The sequence below is a fragment of the Staurois parvus genome, unplaced genomic scaffold (genome assembly GCF_062004578.1).
Source record: "Staurois parvus isolate SC_StPar_1 unplaced genomic scaffold, SC_StPar_1.0 ptg000676l, whole genome shotgun sequence".
Taxonomy (NCBI): domain Eukaryota; kingdom Metazoa; phylum Chordata; class Amphibia; order Anura; family Ranidae; genus Staurois; species Staurois parvus.
This window is the reverse complement of record NW_028318472.1, coordinates 45,550-66,552: the sequence shown is the minus strand read 5'-3', so window position 1 is coordinate 66,552 and position 21,003 is coordinate 45,550. Positions and strand designations below refer to the sequence as shown.

The 21,003-nt window shown below is 46.6% G+C and overlaps 1 protein-coding gene across 2 annotated transcripts in view; it reads left to right on the top strand.

The window, feature by feature from the left end:
* Nucleotides 1-21,003, top strand: part of MEGF6 (multiple EGF like domains 6) — a 529,814-nt gene that overhangs the window by 475,503 nt on the left and 33,308 nt on the right. For both annotated transcript variants that reach the window (XM_089652234.1, XM_089652235.1), the window contains 9 exons: nt 11-136; nt 2,003-2,134; nt 6,170-6,298; nt 9,605-9,736; nt 13,074-13,202; nt 13,800-13,928; nt 14,396-14,524; nt 17,399-17,527; nt 20,309-20,437. In XM_089652234.1, coding sequence (XP_089508360.1) covers nt 11-136; nt 2,003-2,134; nt 6,170-6,298; nt 9,605-9,736; nt 13,074-13,202; nt 13,800-13,928; nt 14,396-14,524; nt 17,399-17,527; nt 20,309-20,437 — 1,164 coding nt within the window. The remainder of the gene's footprint in view (nt 1-10; nt 137-2,002; nt 2,135-6,169; nt 6,299-9,604; nt 9,737-13,073; nt 13,203-13,799; nt 13,929-14,395; nt 14,525-17,398; nt 17,528-20,308; nt 20,438-21,003) is intronic.

Below are 21,003 nucleotides of genomic sequence, written 5' to 3'. Positions count from 1 at the left end.
CTATGGACAGAATGCCCGGTGGGAAAATATGGAAAGCAGTGCCTGCAGAGCTGTTCTTGTGGTGGAGCTTCATGCAACCATATTGATGGTACTTGCCTATGTCCAGCTGGGAAAATCGGGTCAGATTGTTCAAAAGGTAAATAAAACGATAAATTGGCAGCATAATATTAAGTAAAAATCTATTTGTATGGAATTCCTCCTAAAAATTTAGCAGTGCACTTCCTGATTAGGGAGGGTGCCTAGGCACTCCTGGACTTACAGCACCATAGCTGCATATCTGTAGTGTGAGATCTAAGGCGCTGCTGCATCTGACCGCTAGTCCCTGGAGATTTGAGAGTGAGGGGCAGCACAGTGGCTAAATGGTTAGCACTTCCGCCTGGCAGTACTCGGATTGTTGGTTCGAATCCCCACCATGGCACCGCCTGCCTGGAGTTTGCATGTTCTCCCTGTGCCTGCGTGGGTTTCCTCCGGGTACTCCGGTTTCCTCCCACACTCCAAAGACATGCTGGTAGTTTAATTGGATCCTGTCTAAATTGGCCCTAGTATATGAATGTGAGTTAGGGACCTTAGATTGTATGCCCCTTGAGGGTTAGGGACTGATTTCAAGATATATGTAAAGCGCTGCGTAAATTGACGGCGCTATATAAGTACCTGAAATAAATAATAAATCTGGTGATGTTACCACTGTGCTGCTCATTGTTCTCCTTGCTGGAGACTCGGATATGAGGAAATAAAGCCTTGCCCCTACCAAGATGGCCACCTCCATACAGAGACACAGCCGAACAAGATAAGGTAAGTCAGTAATGGCAAAAGGATCAAGTGCAAGGAGACCACAGGCAATACTGGGGGCTAGTCATTGGCCCTCTGCCTGCCCTTTCTTGGTTCATTCAAGACCTAGGGCAAGGGTGCAGAACTGCTTCCCCTCCCCCACTTCTATTGCATGCCATAGAATTAGTGTACTGTCCTGTGCCTGTTCTTTGCACTCTTGCTCCGACAGTCCGTAGTTGGCATGGAGTGTGCACTGTGCATGCATGGCCATACCAACTGGGATGCAGTTGTGCATGCGCAGTGTGCTTTTTATGTTGGCTGGGGTGGAGAGTGGGCATGTTGGAGCATGGACATGAAGTGGATGATTGCCAGCCACTGATATGGAGTATGTGTGGGGTGAGGGGAGTGTGGCTTACTACCAGGGGTGGACTGACCATTCGAGGGGATCATGGGGGCCCTGTGTCCTTGCCCAAACTCAAAAAAGCCTATGAAAAAGGTACCAGGGGCATCTCATGGGGCCCCCTACTGACCCTGGGCCCTCGGGCAGTGCCCGGGTTTCTAAATGGTCAGTCCGCCCCTGTTGTTGTCACATTCATACAGCCGATGTTTCTCCAAGCATGGCTTGACCAGGGGCGGACTGACCATTCGGGCACTCGGGCACTGCCCGAGGACCTGGGGTCGTAGGGGGCCCTATTAGATGCCCCTGGTACCTTTCTTTGGCTTTTTCATAAGCTTTTTTGAATGTGGGCGAGGACACAGGGGCCCCATGATCCCCCATTGCCCGGGGGCCCCATGAGTTGTCAGTCTGCCCCTGCTTACTACATGGCAACTCCCCCTTTCCCACATTGTGGGAGCACTGCCCATGGGGCTGCAGCCCCTGTGGCCTCTTCCCCCATGTCCTGCCCCGGCCAGGGTGCATGCGATGGTATCCATATTCTCCAAACATAATCCATACACATCCACTACTATATGGCCCTGAAACCCAGCTGGGACCAAACATACAGCAATAATAAATATGAGTGTTTAATAGTCATTTTATAGTTCATGTTTTATTTTCAGATTTAAACTGATCTGCTATTGGAAAGAAAAAAAAAGTTTTAATTTTCGAACCTGTCAGCAGAAACCTCCGAAATCAATGTTATTGGAATTCTTGAGTTGGCTGAGGCTGAGGAATGAACCAGCACTTTTGTGGTCTGAGCCGTAAATAGTTGCCATTCTTGTGTGTCTGTTGCAGAGTGCCCAGCAGGACTCTGGGGGCCCCGATGCCAGGAGATCTGCCCCCTCTGCGAGAACGCCGGCAGATGTGACCCGGTCACAGGGGAGTGCGTCTGTGCGCCCGGATATAGCGGCAGCCATTGCGCCAACAGTAAGTATCTCCAGTACTCAATCATGTCAGCTCACAATAGAAGCTTAACAATCCATATCTGAGCAAATGGCTGTTTTACCTTCCAAGTGGTTTGTACCTGTTCATCCAGTCCTGAGATTTACACAGCTCTGCCACACAGTACAGCCATAGAGCAGAGCCAGGTTGATGGCTGTAGTAAAGCAATAAAGCTAGGTCACTCTCCTACCTCCAGCTTGTGAGTGGACAGTGAAGGAGCAGCAACAGACTGATGAGGAAATCACTCTGCTCACTCTTCTATCTTCTCCAATCAGTGTGTTCCTTCTCAGCATGTATGAGTGCAGCACACCTGATTGGTTCCTAATGGGGCCTCTCCCTTTCCTAGTCTAAGGGCTCATGTACGCGGGGCGTTTGGAAAACTCTTCTGACTGCTGGAAACTGCTAGAAAACGTAGGTTAACCACTTCAAGTCCGGACACTTTCCCCCCTTCCAGTCCGGACACTTTCCCCCCCTTCCTGTCCGGACGCTTTCCCCCCTTCCAGTCCGGACACTTTCCCCCCCCTTCCTGTCCGGACACTTTCCCCCCCTTTCAGTCCGGACACTTTCACCCCCCTTCCAGTCCGGACACTTCCCCCCCCTTCCAGTCCGGACATTTTCCCCCCCTTCCAGTCCGGACACTTTCCCCCCTTCCAGTCCGGACACTTTCCCCCCCTTCCTGTCCGGACGCTTTCCCCCCTTCCAGTCCGGACACTTTCCCCCCCCTTCCTGTCCGGACACTTTCCCCCCCTTTCAGTCCGGACACTTTCACCCCCCTTCCAGTCCGGACACTTCCCCCCCCTTCCAGTCCGGACATTTTCCCCCCCTTCCAGTCCGGACACTTCCCCCCCCTTCCAGTCCGGACACTTTCACCCCCCTTCCAGTCCGGACACTTTCCCCCCCTTCCTGTCCGGACACTTTCCCCCCTTCCAGTCCGGACACTTTCACCCCCCTTCCAGTCCGGACACTTTCACCCCCCTTCCTGTCCGGACACTTTCCCCCCCTTCCAGTCCGGACACTTCCCCCCCCTTCCAGTCCGGACACTTTCCTCCCCTTCCAGTCCGGACACTTACCTCCCCTTCCAGTCCGGACACTTTCCCCCCCTTCCAGTCCGGACACTTTCCCCCCCTTCCAGTCCGGACACTTTCACCCCTTCCAGTCCGGACACTTTCCCCCCCCCTTCCTGTCCGGACACTTTCCCCTCCATTCCAGTCCTGACACTTCCCCCCCCCTTCCAGTCCGGACACTATCCTCCCCTTCCAGTCCAGACACTTTCCTCCCCTTCCAGTCCGGACACTTTCCTCCCCTTCCAGTCCGGACACTTTGCCCCCCTTCCAGTCCGGACACTTCCCCCCCCTTCCAGTCCGGACACTTTCCCCCCCCTTCCAGTCCGGACACTTTCACCCCCTTCCAGTCCGGACACTTTCACCCCCTTCCAGTCCGGATACTTTCCTCCCCTTCCAGTCCGGACACTTTCCCCCCTTCCAGTCCGGACACTTTCACCCCCTTCCAGTCCGGACACTTTCACCCCCTTCCAGTCCAGACACTTTCACCCCCTTCCTGTCCGGACACTTTCCCCCCCTTCCTGTCCGGACACTTTCCCCCCCTTCCAGTCCGGACACTTTCACCCCCCTTCCAGTCTGGACACTTTCCCCCCCTTCCTGTCCAGGCCAATTTTCAGCTTTCAGCGCTATCACACTTTGAATGACAATTGCGCGGTCATGCAACACTGTACCCATAGGAATTTTTTTGCATTTTTTTTAGATGGATAAAGCTTTATTTTGGTGGTATTTATTCACCACTGGGATTTTTTTTTTTTTTGCTATGTAACTATAAATGTCCAAAAATATTGAAAAAAAGTGTTTTTCTTATAAAATTTTGCAAATAAATAATATTTCTTCATAAATCTTGGCGAAAATTTATTCCGTTATCTTTTTAGTAAGAAAAAAAAAAACAAATTAGTTTATAACCAAAAATTATAATTTTTAAACTTTTTTTTTACATTTTTATTATATTTTTTTATATTATTATGTTTTTTTTTTGTTACATACTATCACCCTAGCAGTATAGTGTCACCATGGTGACGATTCTTTTTTTTTTTTTTTTACACTGATTGCTTTTACACCCATAAAGGCTGTAACAGCAATCATTTCTCCTTCTCTCTGGCTGCATTCTTGCAGCCATTGAGAAATACCGTGAGAGCTGTGATTGGTACAAGGCTGTTGTGAATATCCTTGTACCATGTGATCTCTGTGATCATTCACAGATTTCACACGTAGTAAGCAATGATGTCAGAAGTGACATCTTGCTTACTACTCTGCATGTGATCACTGATTGGCCAATCAGTGATCACATGATCGGGACCTCGTACAGAGGTCTCGTTCGATGATCGGTGTTCCATTGTGTCCGGAGGACACAGTGGGCACCGGATTGCGGTGCTGCACGCTCCTAGGGAGCGCGCACAAGCGGGGGTGGGTAGAACATTTATAAACATCCACCTGACCCTGCACTGCCACCGCCTGGCTGTTTATATACAACGGCCGGACGGGAAGTGGTTAAAAAACATAAGTTTAGCTGCGTTTGCATACCGCGTTTATGTGCATTTTCGTTTAGAAGCGTTTTTAAAAGATAACCTCAGGAAACCTTCCCAAATGCCCAGAATGCACTGAGAAATAGTAAAACATTAACTATTTCAGACATTTTGAGAGGAATAGAGAGAGCAGAAGCAGAGAGAGTAGTATGTGTTGATATTCGCTGTCTTTTCTGGTTGTTGTCACTATGGATCCCATCATGAGCATAATGCGGCGCGTTCTACCATTTGTTCCTTCACGCCAAACCTGGAACTGACTGCGCCGGTGTACCGGGTCCATTTGAATACTTGGAAAACGCTTTGCATGCATTTCTGATGATGAAAAAAGGCTCCGGACAGCATCTGGACATGGAACAGTTAAAAAATGCTTCTAAACACAAACGCTTGTAAACACGGTTAACCGTGTTTGCAAGCATTTGGCGTTTGAAACTCCGGTAAACTCTACTCCTGAATGCAAGTTTGGTGCGTTCAAAAAAACAACTGTAAACTCAACTGCCTGTAAACGACAATGTACACGGACACATAGGAGAACATTAGAGAGAGTTCAGGGGCTGCTGAAAAAAAAACGCTCAACGGCTCCCGAACGTCTGTTTAACAGCTGCAGTGTACATGAGCCCTAAGGCCGGCCATACATGGGTCAAAAATCAACCGATTTTTCGTCCAAAAATCAGACCTAAGAATAATCAGACGATTTTCGCTCTGTTAGTGGGTCAATGTCACCGGCCGATTTTTGTGGTTCCTTCCCTTTTCGGTGATCGGGCATGTTGGAAAATTTGTGAAAAACTACCAATTTTCGACTCAATGATGGTCAAATCCAGGGGCAGACTGACAACTCATGGGGCCCCTGGGCAATAGGGGATCATGGGGCCCCTGTGTCCTTGCCCACACTCAAACCACACCTAAAAAAGCCTATGAAAGGTACCAGGGGCATCTCATGGGGCTCCCTACTGACCCTGGGCCCTCGGGCAGTACTGAATACATTACCCTCCCTCCCTGTTAAACCCACTATTCTTAGATGTGATGGCTGCTTTAGTTTCTTTTTTTAGGCTTTATTCTCTTTTCATCTGGTGATCCAGCCAGTAAGTCTGTTGTTTTTCAAAAGAACAAGCAGAATCGGATCGCATAGGTGTGAAAAAAAAAAATTCTGGTTTTAAGCTTTAGTGCCATGCAAGAACCAGCCTAAGCCAAGGCAACTGAAGTGATATGGACTATACGGGTTGCATAGTTCATAGAATCAATGAGTTCCTCTGTGTAACTGGTAATTAGGTTGGCGCTTCTGTTTACTTGTCATACAAAATGTTACCTTTTTGCCTCTTTTGGTTGAAGGACTTTTGGTTTTTGACTTTTATTATATATATATATTGGATAAGTATAGGACTGAATCATCATAGAGGCGTGTTGATGAAAACTAAAGGTATCACTTTTTATTACAGAATGTCCTTCTGGATGGTTTGGCCAAGGATGCCAGTCGAGGTGTTCTTGTCAGGATGATGGTCAATGTGACCCTGTAACTGGAAGATGCTCTTGCCCACCTGGATGGACCGGCCATAACTGTCGGAGAGGTATGTGGCCAGCCAATCCCATTGTGGTCATAGATGATCTTCCAGCATGGTATAATATATGGTTAATTGTTCAGGTAGTGAGGAGGATGAGTGTATGTCAAACATTGGCCAACCAGGGACCTCAAACCAAGAGCTACCAGTTCCAGATTGTCAGCACCAAAACCAGAAGTATGGGGGGGGGGGGGGGGAGAGAAGACTGTTATCCTTAGCACCATCATTGTTTCAGAGAAATGTTAACGGTCAACTAAAATGAAAAAAAAAGGAAATATCCACCAGGGAGGTGGTAGTGTCTACTACCCAATGTATTTAGATTGATATGGTTACTTGCTCAGGTAGTGAGGAGGTTAAGTGTATGTAAAACATTGGCCAACCAGGGACCTCATACCAAGACCTACCAGTTCCAGGTTGACAGCACCAAAACCAAAAGTATGGAGGGGGGGAGAGCAGACTGTTATTGTTTCTCTGAAACAATGATGGTGCTAAGGACAACAGTCTGCTCTTCCCCCCCCATACTTTTGGTTTTGGTGCTGGCAACCTGGAACTGGAAGGTCTTGGTATGAGGTCCTTGGTTGGCCAATTTTTTACATACACTCAACCTCCTCACTACCTGAGCAAGTAACCATATAAATCTAAATACTTTGGGTAGTAGACACAACCGGCTCCCTGTTTGACAATTCCTTGTTTTTTTTTTTTTCATTTTAGTTGATCGTTATCATTTCTCTGACACAATGATGGTGCTAAGGATAACGGTCAACTAAAATAAAAAAAAAATAAAAAAACAAGGAAGTGTCAAAGAGGGATCCGGTTGTGTCTACTACCCAAAGTATTTAGATTTATATGGTTACTTGCTCAGGTAGTGAGGAGGTTGAGTGTATGTAAAACATTGGCCAACCAAGGACCTCAAGCCAAGACCTACCAGTTCCAGATTGTCAGCACCAAAACCAGACGTATGGGGGGGAAGAGCAGACTGTTATCCTTAGCACCATCATTGTTTCAGAGAAATGATAACGGTCAACTAAAATAAAAAAAAACAAGGAAATGTCCACCAAGGAGCTGGTTGTGTTTACTACCCAGAGTATTTAGATTTATATGGTTACTTGCTCAGGTAGTGAGGAGGTTAAGTGTATGTAAAACATTGGCCAACCAGGGACCTCATACCTAGACCTACCAGTTCCAGGTTGCCAGCACCAAAACCAAAAGTATGGGGGGGGGGGAGAGCAGACTGTTATCGTTTCTCTGAAACAATTATGGTGCTACGGACAACAGTCTGCTCTTCCCCCCCATACGTCTGGTTTTGGTGCTGGCAACCTGGAACTGGAAGGTCTTGGTCTGAGGTCCCTGGTTGGCCAATGTTTTACATACACTCAATCTCCTCACTACCTCAGCAAGTAACCATATAAATCTAAATACTTTGGGTAGTAGACACAACCGGCTCCTTGGTGGACATTTCCCTGTTTTTTTTTTCATTTTAATTGACCGTTATCATTTCTCTGACACAATGATGGTGCTAAGGATAACGGTCAACTAAAATAAAAAAAAAAATAAAAAAACAAGGAAGTGTCAAACAGGGATCCGGTTGTGTCTACTACCCAAAGTATTTAGATTTATATGGTTACTTTCTCAGGTAGTGAGGAGGTTGAGTGTAAGTCAAACATTGGCCAACCAAGGACCTCAGACCAAGACCTACCAGTTCCAGATTGTCAGTACCAAAACCAGACGTATGGGGGGGAAGAGCAGACTGTTGTCCTTAGCACCATCATTGTTTCAGAGAAATGATAACGGTCAACTAAAATTAAAAAAAACAAGGAAATGTCCACCAAGGAGCCGGTTGTGTTTACTACCCAGAGTATTTAGATTTATATGGTTACTTGCTCAGGTAGTGAGGAGGTTAAATGTATGTAAAACATTGGCCAGCCAAGGACCTCAGACCAAGACCTACCAGTGTCAGACTGCCAGCACCAAAAACAGAAGTATTGGGGGAACAGCAGACTGTTATCCCTAGCGCCATCATTATTTCAGGGAAACAATGATGGCCAACTCCTCCCCCCCCAAAAAGTGTCCACCAGGGAGCTGGCAGTATCCATTACCTATAGTACTTAGATGCGTGACCACATACCTGGACTTTTGAGGTGCCAACCATTAGTCTTAACACACTGATACAAAATTACAGTTTTTAAAATAACTATTAGTTAAAACATTCCAGATTAATATTATAAAATTACTTTCCAATAATGGGATTTTTCCGACAACCTAAATATTTAAACAGATATTATGCCAATTAGGCTTCTCTGTGCGACGAACCCCCTTATCACGTATTATGGCACATTATTAGGCCATTGCAATGATCCAATCACTTTGCTTGCTGAAGAGGGGAGTAGTCTTTCCTCTACGCATTTCACGGTCTAGATTCCTCAGAAGGATGGAGAAAGGATAATATTGCAACAATGACTTTCCAAACACCAAAATGGGGAGTCAGCAACCCAGCCAATATCTCTGTTAAGGACAAGTAGGAGCACCTGGGATAATCTGGAGCAGAGGTCTCTAAACCTTTTAAACAATAGGCACGTTTATTGTCCTTCAGGCTTTAGGGGGGACCAGACTGTGGCCAGTGTGAGTAGAAAATGCCCCGGCATCAGTGGGAGTAAACCATGTCCCATCATTGGTTTTAGCAGGAGGATTAGTGCCCCATGAGTGGCCCATTGGCTGCTGGTTGGACATCCCTGGTGTAACAATTTGTCCATCCTTGGAACTAGATGGCTGTTCTTTCATAGGGATATTACATTCCTATGGGTGCTGCAATCCCAGCAAGATGAAGATAAATGGCTCTTGGGACAATGACTAAACCGCATACCTGATTGATTGTCCAAAATGCCATATGTGCTCTGTCAGACTGTGAGAAAGATGGTATTGCCATCAGGCCTCCAAGGGAAAGATGACCCACGTTCCTTCGATGCCATCCGCCAGCCCTATAGAACTAATGTCAGAAATACTACTCATAGATAAGAAAATTAGCTGCCACTGGTGGCCATCATCTCATGTCTATGGCACCTTTGCTGTCTCTGATAAGGTGGGACGTTCGGCAGTCTGAGAGATTACCTTAGCATTGACCTTGGGGTTTTTCTCCTATAAGTAGGAACTGGGGTGGTGATTTGGCCGTCTAGTTCAGAGACATTCAATCCCGAGGAGATCTGGCCTAGCCTGACAACCTTTTCCCATATTCCCCACAATAATAACTGCAGTGAAAAAAAACAATGACTGTAACTCCATTTGTAACACATTTACCATCCATTTTGCTTTCTGTTTCAGCCTGTGACAGCGGACATTGGGGTGTGGACTGTCTCAACAGCTGTAACTGCAGCAACAGCTACTGGGGCTGTAACTCGGTGACGGGAGACTGTATCTGCGAACCGGGCTACACCGGGAGACACTGCGATCAGAGTGAGTTCCATGGGCATCTACAAGAGACATTGCGTGGTCATGGTCACTCATAAGTCCTACATGGGGATGGACGATCGGGGCAAAGTTTAGTTCCCTGGACCATGAATATGATGCTGAACCCCCTGTGGGAGACGAATCTGGGATTGAACTATACGGGGCTTTTTCAAGGCTAATTTTCAAGTACAGGTAGCTGGGCACTGTCATGAGGGAAATGTACTGATGCAAAAAAAAAAATCCAAAAATATTATTCGGCAGAGAGAGGGTCTTTTCATGTGGCTTAAAGGGCAACACTAAAAAATCCTTTAAATATGCTTGGGATATGCCTTAAAGTGATACCAAAGTCTTTTTTTTTAAATTTTAACTTTTAAAATAACAAACATGTTATACTTACCTGCGCTATGCAGTGGTTTGGCACAGAGCAGCCCAGGTTCTCATTTTCTCGGGTCCCCCGCCGGTACTCCTGGCCTCTCCCTCCTGTTGGGTGTCCCCAGGGCAAGCAGCTTGCTATGAGGGCACCCGAGCAGGCATGCTCCCACACCACGGCTCTGCATGTCCATTCATGCAGAGATTAGCCCTGCCCCCCTCCTGATTGGCTCACTGGCTGTGATTGACAGCAGTGGAGACCAATGGCTCAGCCAATCAGGAGTGAGATTTCACAGAGAACTGAAGCTCTCCTGGACACCACTGGACCCAGAGGGGGTTCAGGTAAGTGTTTGGGGGGGCTGTTACGCACAGAAGGTTTGCATGCATGAAGGTAAAAAACCTTGAGCCTTTAGAACCACTTTAAAACTGCACATGAAGTTATGGAACAGTATGATTTAACCATTTAACAAGCAAAACGTAAAAAAAAAAAATAAATTGAAAATTGGGGTTCCGCTTAAAATTCATATCAGACCCTTATGCAGGCATGCAGTCTGGATGGGTGGGTAGAAAAATATATTTGAAGTATATTTTAAAAATATTCTTCCCAAATATATTGACATACATTTGAAATACAGTTCTACAACTTTGGCCGTATTCAATATACCGGTACTTAAAAAATAAATAAATTATATATATAATTTTTTTTTAAGTATATTGAATATGGCCAAAATTATAGAACTGTATATATATATAACATGCAGTGTATGTATGTGTGTGTATATGTATATATATATATATATATAAATATATATATATGAAATGCGTTTATTATATATTACAAAATTATATGAAAAATATTTTTTAAAATATATTTTTTAATATATATTCTTCAGATTTTTTTTAACATATATTTTTACATATATTTGTAAATACATTCCAAAAATGTAGATTAACCACTTGCCGACCGCGCATAGCCGAATGACGGCTTCACCGCGGCCGGCCAGTTCTGAGTGGACGTCATATGACGTCCTCCCAGAACGCGCTCTCCTGCGCGCCCCAGGGGGCGCGCACCCGGCGATCTCCGTGATCGCTGTGTCCTACGGACACAGCTGATCACGAGATGTGGTGAAAGGCCGATCCCACCGGCCTTTTACCACGTGATCAGCGGTGTCCAATGACACGCTGATCACAGGAAAATGCAAGTGCCGGTTCTCGGCTGCACTTTCCTCACGCTGTCAGATCGTGAGGAAAGTACTGCCGAGAACCGGCAGTTGTCAGAGCGGGGATCGGCACCGATCATCAGGGCACTGATGATCAGTGCCCTGATGATCGGTGCCCAGCAGTGACCCCCGCAAGTTCCGATCAGCTGTGCGCCCACTAGCCCCGCCCACCCATTCCCAGCAGTGCCCCCACCTGTGCCCAGCAGTGCCCCCACCTGTGCCCAGCAGTGCCCCCACCTGTGCCCACCCACCTGTGCCCACCAGCGCCACCCACCTGTGCCCACCAGTGCCACCCACCTGTGCCCACCCACCAGTGCTGTCCACCAGTGCCACCCACCAGTGCTGCCAGTCAGTGCCACCAGTCAGTGCCCAGGGGTTGTGCCAGTCAGTGCCGCCAGTCAGTGCCCAGAAGTGATGCCAGTCAGTGCCGTCTATCAGTACCCATCATCAGTGTCACCTATCAGTGCCGCCTATCAGTGCTGCATATCAGTGCCGCCTATCCGTGACCCCTAATTAGTGCTGTCTATCAGTGCCGCCTATCCGTGCCACCTCATTAGTACTGCCTATCAGTGCCCTTTAGTGCTGCCTATCAGTGCCCATCAGTGCCGCCTATCAGTGCCCATCAGTGCCGCCTCATCAACGCAAATCAGTGAAGGAGAAAAAATACCTGTTTGAAAAATTTTATAAAAGAAACAAATAAACTTTTTTTTTTTTTTCTAATTTTTTGCACTTTTTTTAATTTATAGCGCAAAAAGTAAAGCGCCCAGTGGCGATTAAATACCACCAAAAGAAAGCTCTATTTGTGAGAAAAAAATGTTCAAAATTTCATATGGGTACAATGTTGCATGACCGCGCAATTGTCAATCAAAGTGCGGCAGCGCTGAAAGCTGAAAATTGGCCTGGTAAGGAAGGGGGTATAAGTGCCTGGTAGGCAAGTGGTTAAATGTGTTTTTAAAAGACATACAATATATTTGAAAATGTATGTTTAAAAATATTTTCCATATATTTAGTAATAAAAATGCATTTCAACATACAGTATGTGTGTGTGTATATATATATATATATTGAACACGGTCAAAATTTTAGTATTTCAAATATATGTCAATATATTTGGGAAGAATATTTTAAAAATATATTTCAAATATATTTTTCTTCCGTGTGGGAAGGGAGGGCAGTAAGCATGTAGCCCCCTTTTTCTGAATCCCACTAAGCCACATACCTTTCAACACTTTGCAAGGGAAGGGGTGTGGGGCTGTAAAGCCACCCTCCTCTTGCAAGATATCCCCACATTCAGTCCCCAAGAGAATGTGGGGTGGGGGGGGAAATTATCAGAATCTAGAAGCCCGTTTATAGCAAGAAGGCCCCCAGTTTTCTGCCTCCCCATCCAGGGGAAAAATACGGAGTACAATCAGAGGCGGACTGACCATTTGGAAACTCGGGCACTGCCCGAGGGCCCGGGGTCAGTAGGGGGCCCCATGAGATGCCCCTTGTACCTTTTTCATAGGCTTTTTTGAGTTTGGGCAAGGACACAGGGGCCCCATAATCCCCTATTGCCAGGGGGCCCCATGAGTTGTTAGTCCGCCCCTGAGTACAATAGTACCCCTTCTTACTCATTAACCGAAAAAAAGGGGAACTCTATCTAAAACCCTTGATGGGCAGAACTACGGATCATTTTGAGATATTTTCAGCATCAGAAGTTAGTTATAGAGGGAAATTAGGAGCTAACATATTTTTTTTTCTTTTGCTGCTGACAGAATGCCCTGCTGGTTGGTACGGGTTGGACTGCCGGCACCAATGCCAGTGTGACAACGGGGCGCACTGCGACCATGTCAGCGGTGTCTGCACCTGTGCGCCGGGCTGGAGAGGAGCCTACTGCGAGCTTGGTGAGAATTTTATTTTATACTTTCTATACCTGTGACCCCAAAATGAAAACAGAGGCGATAGGAGCCTATTTACTACAATCAGGATGCTGATTGGCTTTATTACTGGGAATAATAGTGACCGCGGTGTAGTCAGCAAATGCTATCAGGATGTGTTTAAACAAATATAGAATTCATTAGTATTCCATAGATGAATATTGAAATTGTTTCTAATAAAACACAATTATATAAGGTGATTTCAACAGCCATAGCATCTCAGTGTGTAGAGATGATGCCAATGGGTTGGCAATGACCCACTGCCAATGAGTTGAGAGTGTGGGGGTGGGGTGGGTGTTGGGGCTCGGGAGGGGTGGGGTGGGTGTTGGGGCTCGGGAGGCGGGGGGGTGGGGTGGGTGTTGGAGCTCAGGAGGAGGGGGGGTGGGTGTTGGGGCTCGAGAGGAGGGGGTGGGGTGGGTGTTGGGACTCAGGCGGGGGTGGGGTGGGTGTTGGGGCTCGGGAGGCCAGAAGAGAACAGCAAAAGTGTAGAAATGTGGAAATGGAAAAGAATGGTAATGAAACCAAACTGGGTGAAATCCTAATTTTATTGTCGCATGACTGCAGCCTGTCCGGAGGGATTCTACGGCATAGACTGTACCAACAGCTGCAAGTGTGCCAATGGTGGTAACTGCGACCACGTTACCGGGACCTGCACCTGTCTAGATGGCTGGATTGGCTCTACCTGCAACCAAAGTAAGTCCTATGTGTGTCTTGTATAATGCTGGCCGGGGGAATTATACGAGAAGGGAAATAAAAGAACAACAATCTATTCATAATATTATTCATGAATTGGTTATTATTATCCATTAATAAGTGAAATATCCAGCTAACCTTGTCCTCTTATAAAGCCTTCAATCAGTGGCAGAACTACCAGGGTCACAAAGGTCGTAGTTGTGACTGGTCCCTGGCGTTTCGCCATTGTTTGGGGGGGGGGGTCCAAGATGACAGAATGGGGACCCACTGCAGAACATGTGAAAGGTTCTTCCCTGCGTGACTGTAATAAAGGGCCTTGCGACGGGAGTGGACCCCAGGCCCTGAGGAAAGGGCTCTGGGCTTAGAGGGAAGGGCCATTCTGTAGCCGCGCACCTCATACCATCTGATTATTGTCTGCAAAATGTGTGGCTCATGCATGTTTTTTACACAATTGTGCGTTTTTGTAGGGTGCCCAGAGGACAGATATGGAAGTGAATGCAAAGAGAAGTGTCATTGCTTTAACAGCGCGCGATGTGACCATGTCAGCGGGGAGTGTATCTGTGCCGCCGGGTGGACCGGAGCTCAATGCCACAAAGGTAAAACCATGGGTGCAAAAGGACTTAAAAAAGGTTATGGGCTCCTTCTGTGATTGGCCTGTCCCACGGTGAGTGCTGTTTATGGAACTGTCTGCATTCCTAAAGCAACCAATCGCGGTCTCCATCGCTTGTGGGGAGGCGGGTCAGAAAATAAAACAGTACTGCAATACTGGAACAGGTCCCTCTTGTGTCTCTTCCACCATCCCAAAGGTCATTGCAGCTTTTTATAACAGTTTTTGGGCAGCACAGTGGTTAAATGGTTAGCACTTCCACCTGGCAGTACTCGGGTTGCCCGTTCGAATCCCAACCACGGCACCACCTGCCTGGCGTTTGCATGTTCTCCCTGTGCCTGTGTGGGTTTCCTCCGGGTACTCCGCTTTCCTCCCACACTCCAAAAGACATGCTGGTAGGTTAATTGGCTCCTGTCTACAATGGCCCTAGTATGTGTATGTATGAATGTGAGTTAGGGACCTTAGATTGTACGCTCCTTGAGGTTTAGGGACTGATGTGAATGTACAATATATATGACCACAAAAAACTTTTTTCCAGTCTAAAAACGCTGGTTTGCCGCAATTGACCGCGTTTTTCAGCATAGAGTGTTTTTACAGCTAAACAAAACTCCTCTAGAAACCCACTAGTTTTGGGTTTTTTCTTCCAGCCAAAAAGCGTTCCTGCCAGAAAACGTTCATTGCAGTCTATGTGTGGATGGGATACCATGCTGAGGAGTTTACTGGCTGTAGAAAAAAAACGTCAAAAGCAAAAAACAGCCGCTGTAAAAACGTCCCCGTGTGCATGAGGACTTCAGGTTACACATTTTCAACTGTTGATTATTTTTTTTGTTTTTTTTAACCACTTGCCGCCCAGCCACCGCATATAAACGGTGGCAGGGTGGCACTCGTAGGCAAAAGCACGTTTTAAAACGGCTGCCTTCAAAACAGGTAGGGGGCGCGCGCCCTCCCTACCTGTCCCGCGGGTGTAAGCAGCGGGTGTCAGCCGCCGGGTCACGGCCGGTTTTTACCCGCCGTTTTCCCGCGATTGATGGTGATCGCTGACACAGAGCAGGGCTGCATTGTTTACACACAGCCCTGTTCTGTGTCAGTTCTCTGACAGCTTGTGAGAAGCTGCAGAGTTTCTCTCCCTCAATTAGCTCCTCCCTCCCCCCCCCCTCCAGTACACACCCCCGACCCCTAGTAAAACACTCCCCTTACACAGCAAATTCTAAAAATGTTAACCCCTTCCTCCTCAATGACATTAGTACAGTTTCAGTGGTTTTTTTTCACTGATCACTGTATTGGTGTCACTGGGGATGTCAGTGACCCCAAGTCAGTTCCCCCCCAGTGTCAAAATGTCCGCCGCAGTCCTGCCATAAGTCACTGGTCGCCGCCATATGTCGCTGATTGCCGCCATATGTCGCTGATCGGCGCCATTATTAGTATAAATAAAAATTTAAAATCCCAGTATCTTTCCCGCCATTTGTAAACGCTATAACTTTCACGTAAACCAATTAATTTACACGTATTGGGTTTTTTTTTAGCAAAGACACGTCGCAGAATGCATTTTAGCAGAAATTTATGACTAAATTTGATTTTTGCATTTTCTTTTTACTGGACATGTTTTATAGCAAAAAGTCCAAAATATTGTTTTTTTTCCCTCAAAATTGTCAGCCTTTTTTTTTATAGCGCAAAAAATAAAAACCGCACAGGCGATCAAATACCACCGAAAGAAAGATCAATTTGTGGGGAAAAAAGGATGTAAATTTCATTTATGTACCGTATTGCATGACCGCGCAATTGTCCGTTAAACTAGCGCAGCGCTGTATAGCAGAAAAATGGCGTAAATTGCAGTATCTATCCCATAGTTTGTAGACGCTATAACTTCACACAAAGCAATCAATATACACTTATTGGGATTTTTTTTTACCACAAACATGGAGCAGAATACATTTTGGCCTAAATTTATAACCAACTTTGAGTTTACTATATATTTTTTATAGCTGAAAGTAAAAAATATTGTTTTTCTTCAAAATTTTTGGCCTTTTTTTGTTTATAGCATGAAAAATAAAAAGCGCACAGGTGATCAAATTACGCCGAAAGAAAGCTCTATTTGTGTGAAAAAGAGGACGTAAATTTCTTTTGGGTGCAGCATTGCATGACCGCGCAATTATTAGTTGAATTAGTGCAGCGCCGAGTAGCAAAAAGAGGCGTGGTCATTAAGGGGGGTAAATCCTCTGGAGCTCAAGTGGTTAATATTTAATGCATAACAAAGGATTCCCAGAGCACTATGGCTTCCTTTGATTGTAACCTTGTACTAACCAATCTGATGAGGAAAGAGTCGCTGTTCTGATGATCTTGTCCTGCTAACAATGGGCAGCAATGTATCAGCAAATATTGTGAAAGGAACAGCAAAGCATCAGTTTCTGGACCAAAAGGAGAACCTCAGACTATCTATATGCAATATATCATATTTATCTAAAAAATATTAGATTTTTATTTTACACCTATTTTGTTTTACTTTTTTCCAAGATCTGACCATAATAAATTACAAAATAAAAAATTCGTAGAGAACTTCGAAACAATTCCTGTACTAAAGGCAACATGAGGGCTGACCTCCTTCTGAAAGTATCTTCCTGGCTTTCTTAGCTTCAGCTGCTTCTCAATCATCGACCTGAAAAGCATGAAGATCAAGAAAGTGGGGAGTAAACCCAGAACTCCTGATCTGCTGACTTTTTTTTGAGGTGGGGTCTCAAAGTTCTGAAGCCACTGGATCAGCTTGACAGCCAGAGAGCCAAGGAAAGGACAGCAGTGGCAGCCTACATGGGTCTCTTAGCTCGTTTCCTGTAACTGCCTTCCAGTTCATTGGTTTTCATTTTTCCAGCCTGCCCAGATGGTCTCTATGGAGAGAACTGCCTTCAACAGTGCATCTGCAGGAATGGCGGAACGTGCGACCATGTCACAGGAAACTGCGCTTGTCCCAAAGGCTGGACAGGATTGGCTTGTGAACAAGGTGAGTCTTTTTTTTTTTTACAATTTTTCAGAATTGGTGTGGCACAGAAGGGAGTGTTTTACTGCTATGGCCAAACTGCACACATACAGACATAATCAGGTTTAAAAAAAACAAAAAAGCTTCAAATTCAACCAAAAGACACAAAATAGTACAAAAAACACATTGTAGCCTCAAAATCCCTAACCCACATTTAATCCAAAGGAAAGCAAAAAAGCCTTATAAAGCTTAAGCCAAGTGGCTCCAAAAAGGAAAAGCATTTCTTCCTGATCCTCAAAGGCAAACAGAGCCTCCTGCATCAACAATCTACTGTATTGCAGCCATTCTCAATCTGCGTTCCAAGGAACTCTAGAGTTCCTTCAGAGGTTGCTAGGGGTTGATTGAGCTGTGGCTGGTTGACTCCTGTTTTGATGGTAGACCTTAGATCTTGGGTCACCTCCTCTCGGCAGAACCAGCTGCATGAACTCAGTGATCGTTTTAGCTGTCTGTAAGGATGGCATTCTGGCCACATTCTTCTTCCCACTCACCAACAATGTAAGGAGAATTTTTAGCATTGACCCCCAATGTAAGGGACATTCTTCCCACTGAACACCAATGTAAGGGACATTCTTCCCAATGGCCACCAATGTAAGGAGCATTCTTCCCCCTGACCACCAATGTAAGGGACATTCTTCCCACTGACCACCAATGTAAGGGGCATTCTTCCCCCTGACCACCAATGTAAGGGACATTCTTCCCACTGACCACCAATGTAAGGGGCATTCTTCCCTCTGACCACCAGTGAAAGGGGCATTCACCCTTCACTACCCTATAGTTATAAACCATACTAGACCAAGATCATCTAGTGCCCAGAGTGAAGATGACAAATACCCCCCCCCCCCAAAAAAAATGTATGTGCATTATGTATCAGAAAAAATCCACTCTCCCCCCAAAAAAACAATTGAGCACTAACCTTCACGCTTACCCCCTAAACAAAAATTCTCTTTGAGAGCCAAAATTCTCCCCAAACAAAAATTGCCCCTCTTTCAGTACAAAATCTCCAGTACTCAAATCCTCTCCCTCCCGAAATCCCCTCTCCTGGCACAAATCCGTCTACCTCTGAAATTTCACCTCTTAGCCTAAATCCTTTACCCCCTTCCAAATTCCCCTCCCAGCAGTAATCCCCCCCCCCCCCACAAATCCCCTCTCCAGCACAAATACCCCCAGTCATCCTTACTAGCACAAATCCTAGCCCCAAATCTCACTTCTTAACAGCAATTAACCCTCCTAATAGAACCCCCCCCCTTCTAGCACAACCCCCCCAAATCCCCACCAAGCCCAGAGCAGCCTCCCCTCCTACCCACCCCTTGACCCGGCCCTGGTCATAAAAGTTGTTCTGGCCCTGGTCATAAAAGCAGATATAGTGAATGCGGGGTCCGGGGAGAGCGGATATAGTGAATGCAGGGTCCGGGGAGAGCGGATATAGTGAATGCGGGGTCCGGGGAGAGCAGATATAGTGAATACGGGGTCCGGGGAGAGCGGATATAGTGAATGCAGGGTCCGGGGAGAGCGGATATAGTTAATGCGGGGTCCGGGGAGAGCGGATATAGTGAATGCAGGGTCCGGGGAGAGCGGATATAGTGAATGCAGGGTCCGGGGAGAGCGGATATAGTGAATGCGGGGTCCGGGGAGAGCGGATATAGTGAATGCGGGGTCCGGGGAGACCGGATATAATGAATGCGGGGTCCGGGGAGAGCGGATATAGTGAATGCAGGGTCCGGGGAGACCAGATATAGTGAATGCGGGGTTCGGGGAGACCAGATATAGTGAATGCAGGGTCTGGGGAGAGGGGATATAGTGAATGCAGGGTCTGGGAATCCAGACATAGTGAATGCGGGGTCTGGGGAGAGCGGATATAGTGAATGCAGGGTCCGGGAATCCAGACATAGTGAATGCGGGGTCTGGGGAGAGGGGATATAGTGAATGCAGGGTCCGGGGAGAGCGGATATAGTGAATGCAGCGTCGGGGAGAGCGGATATAGTGAATGCGGGGTCCGGGGAGAGTGGATATAGTGAATGCAGAGTCCGGGGAGAGTGGATATAGTGAATGCAGGGGCTTGGGAGAGCGGATATAGTGAATGCAGGGTCGGGGAGAGTGGATATAGTGAATGCAGAGTCCGGGGAGAGAGGATATAGTGAATGCAGGGGCTTGGGAGAGCGGATATAGTGAATGCAGGGTCCGGGGAGAGCAGATATAGTGAATGCAGGGTCTGGGGAGAGCAGATATAGTGAATGCAGGGTCTGGGGAGAGCAGATATAGTGAATGCAGGGTCGGGGAGAGAGGATATAGTGAATGCAGGGTCGGGGAGAGAGGATATAGTGAATGCAGGGTCTGAGGAGAGCAGATATAGTGAATGCAGGGTCTGGGGAGAGCAGATATAGTGTATACAGGGTCCTGGGTTTAGTTTAATGCTGCCAAAGGTGGGGTTGTGGTTGTGAAGTCATGTGACCCATCTCTGTGGGATCCAAAAGCAACCAATGATAAGAGTTTAAATTAAGTGAAAAAGAATCAGCACAGCAAAGGGTTTTACAGCATCTGTTGCGGGAATACTGAAGGCTGGATAGCTGGCAGGTCCTGTTTGGGTAACAGGTCTTCATCAACAATTGAGTCAACCCTTGAACTTGCATTGATAGAAAGGAATGGTAAAGTACAGTCACCATGCAGCACTGCATGTACTTATTGTTCAGAGGTGAAGAGCGCCCCATACTGGAGACAAACACTGACACTGCAACCTTCTCCTTCCAGAGTGCACTCCGGGGACATACGGGGACAGCTGCCTGCAGAACTGCACATGTCAGAATGGAGGAATCTGCAACAGAGAGACGGGGACCTGCGTGTGCCTGGCTGGGTGGGTGGGAGAATCATGTCAGCACGGTAAGTGATGACCCAGGCGGGATTCTCATACTGTTTTTTTGGTACCCTTGTTGAAGTGTATGCTAACTACAATGAACCTCTGTTATGTGTTTTATTATATCTGTTCAATAAATGCAAAAAGTATTGGTTGATCCTGCCAGAAATCTTGTGCTGATAACTTCCTGTGCTCTCTGCCTGTGCTGAATGTTATCAGTTGCATTGTTTCTATCTAGGATTAAAGGGCACCTCACTCCTATATTATGGAGAAGAAGAGAGGGAGGTGTTCTGTAGTTCTTCCCTAGGGTAACAACACTGTCCGCAGATACAGTAAGCAAGCCTTGGACCAAAGAGCAGAGAATAGGAAGGACTGACAAGGTGAAATGTGGATCTTCAGAGTCTTGTATGGGACTGTTGGGCCATTAGTACTAGGAGCAGAGGATAGTAAGGACTGGCGAGGTGGAATGTGAAAGCTCAGAGCCTTGTATGGGACTGTTGAGCCATTAGTACTAGGAGCTGAGGATGGGAAGGACTGACAAGGTACAGTGTGGAAGTTCAGAGGTTTGTATGGGACTGTTGGGCCATTAGAA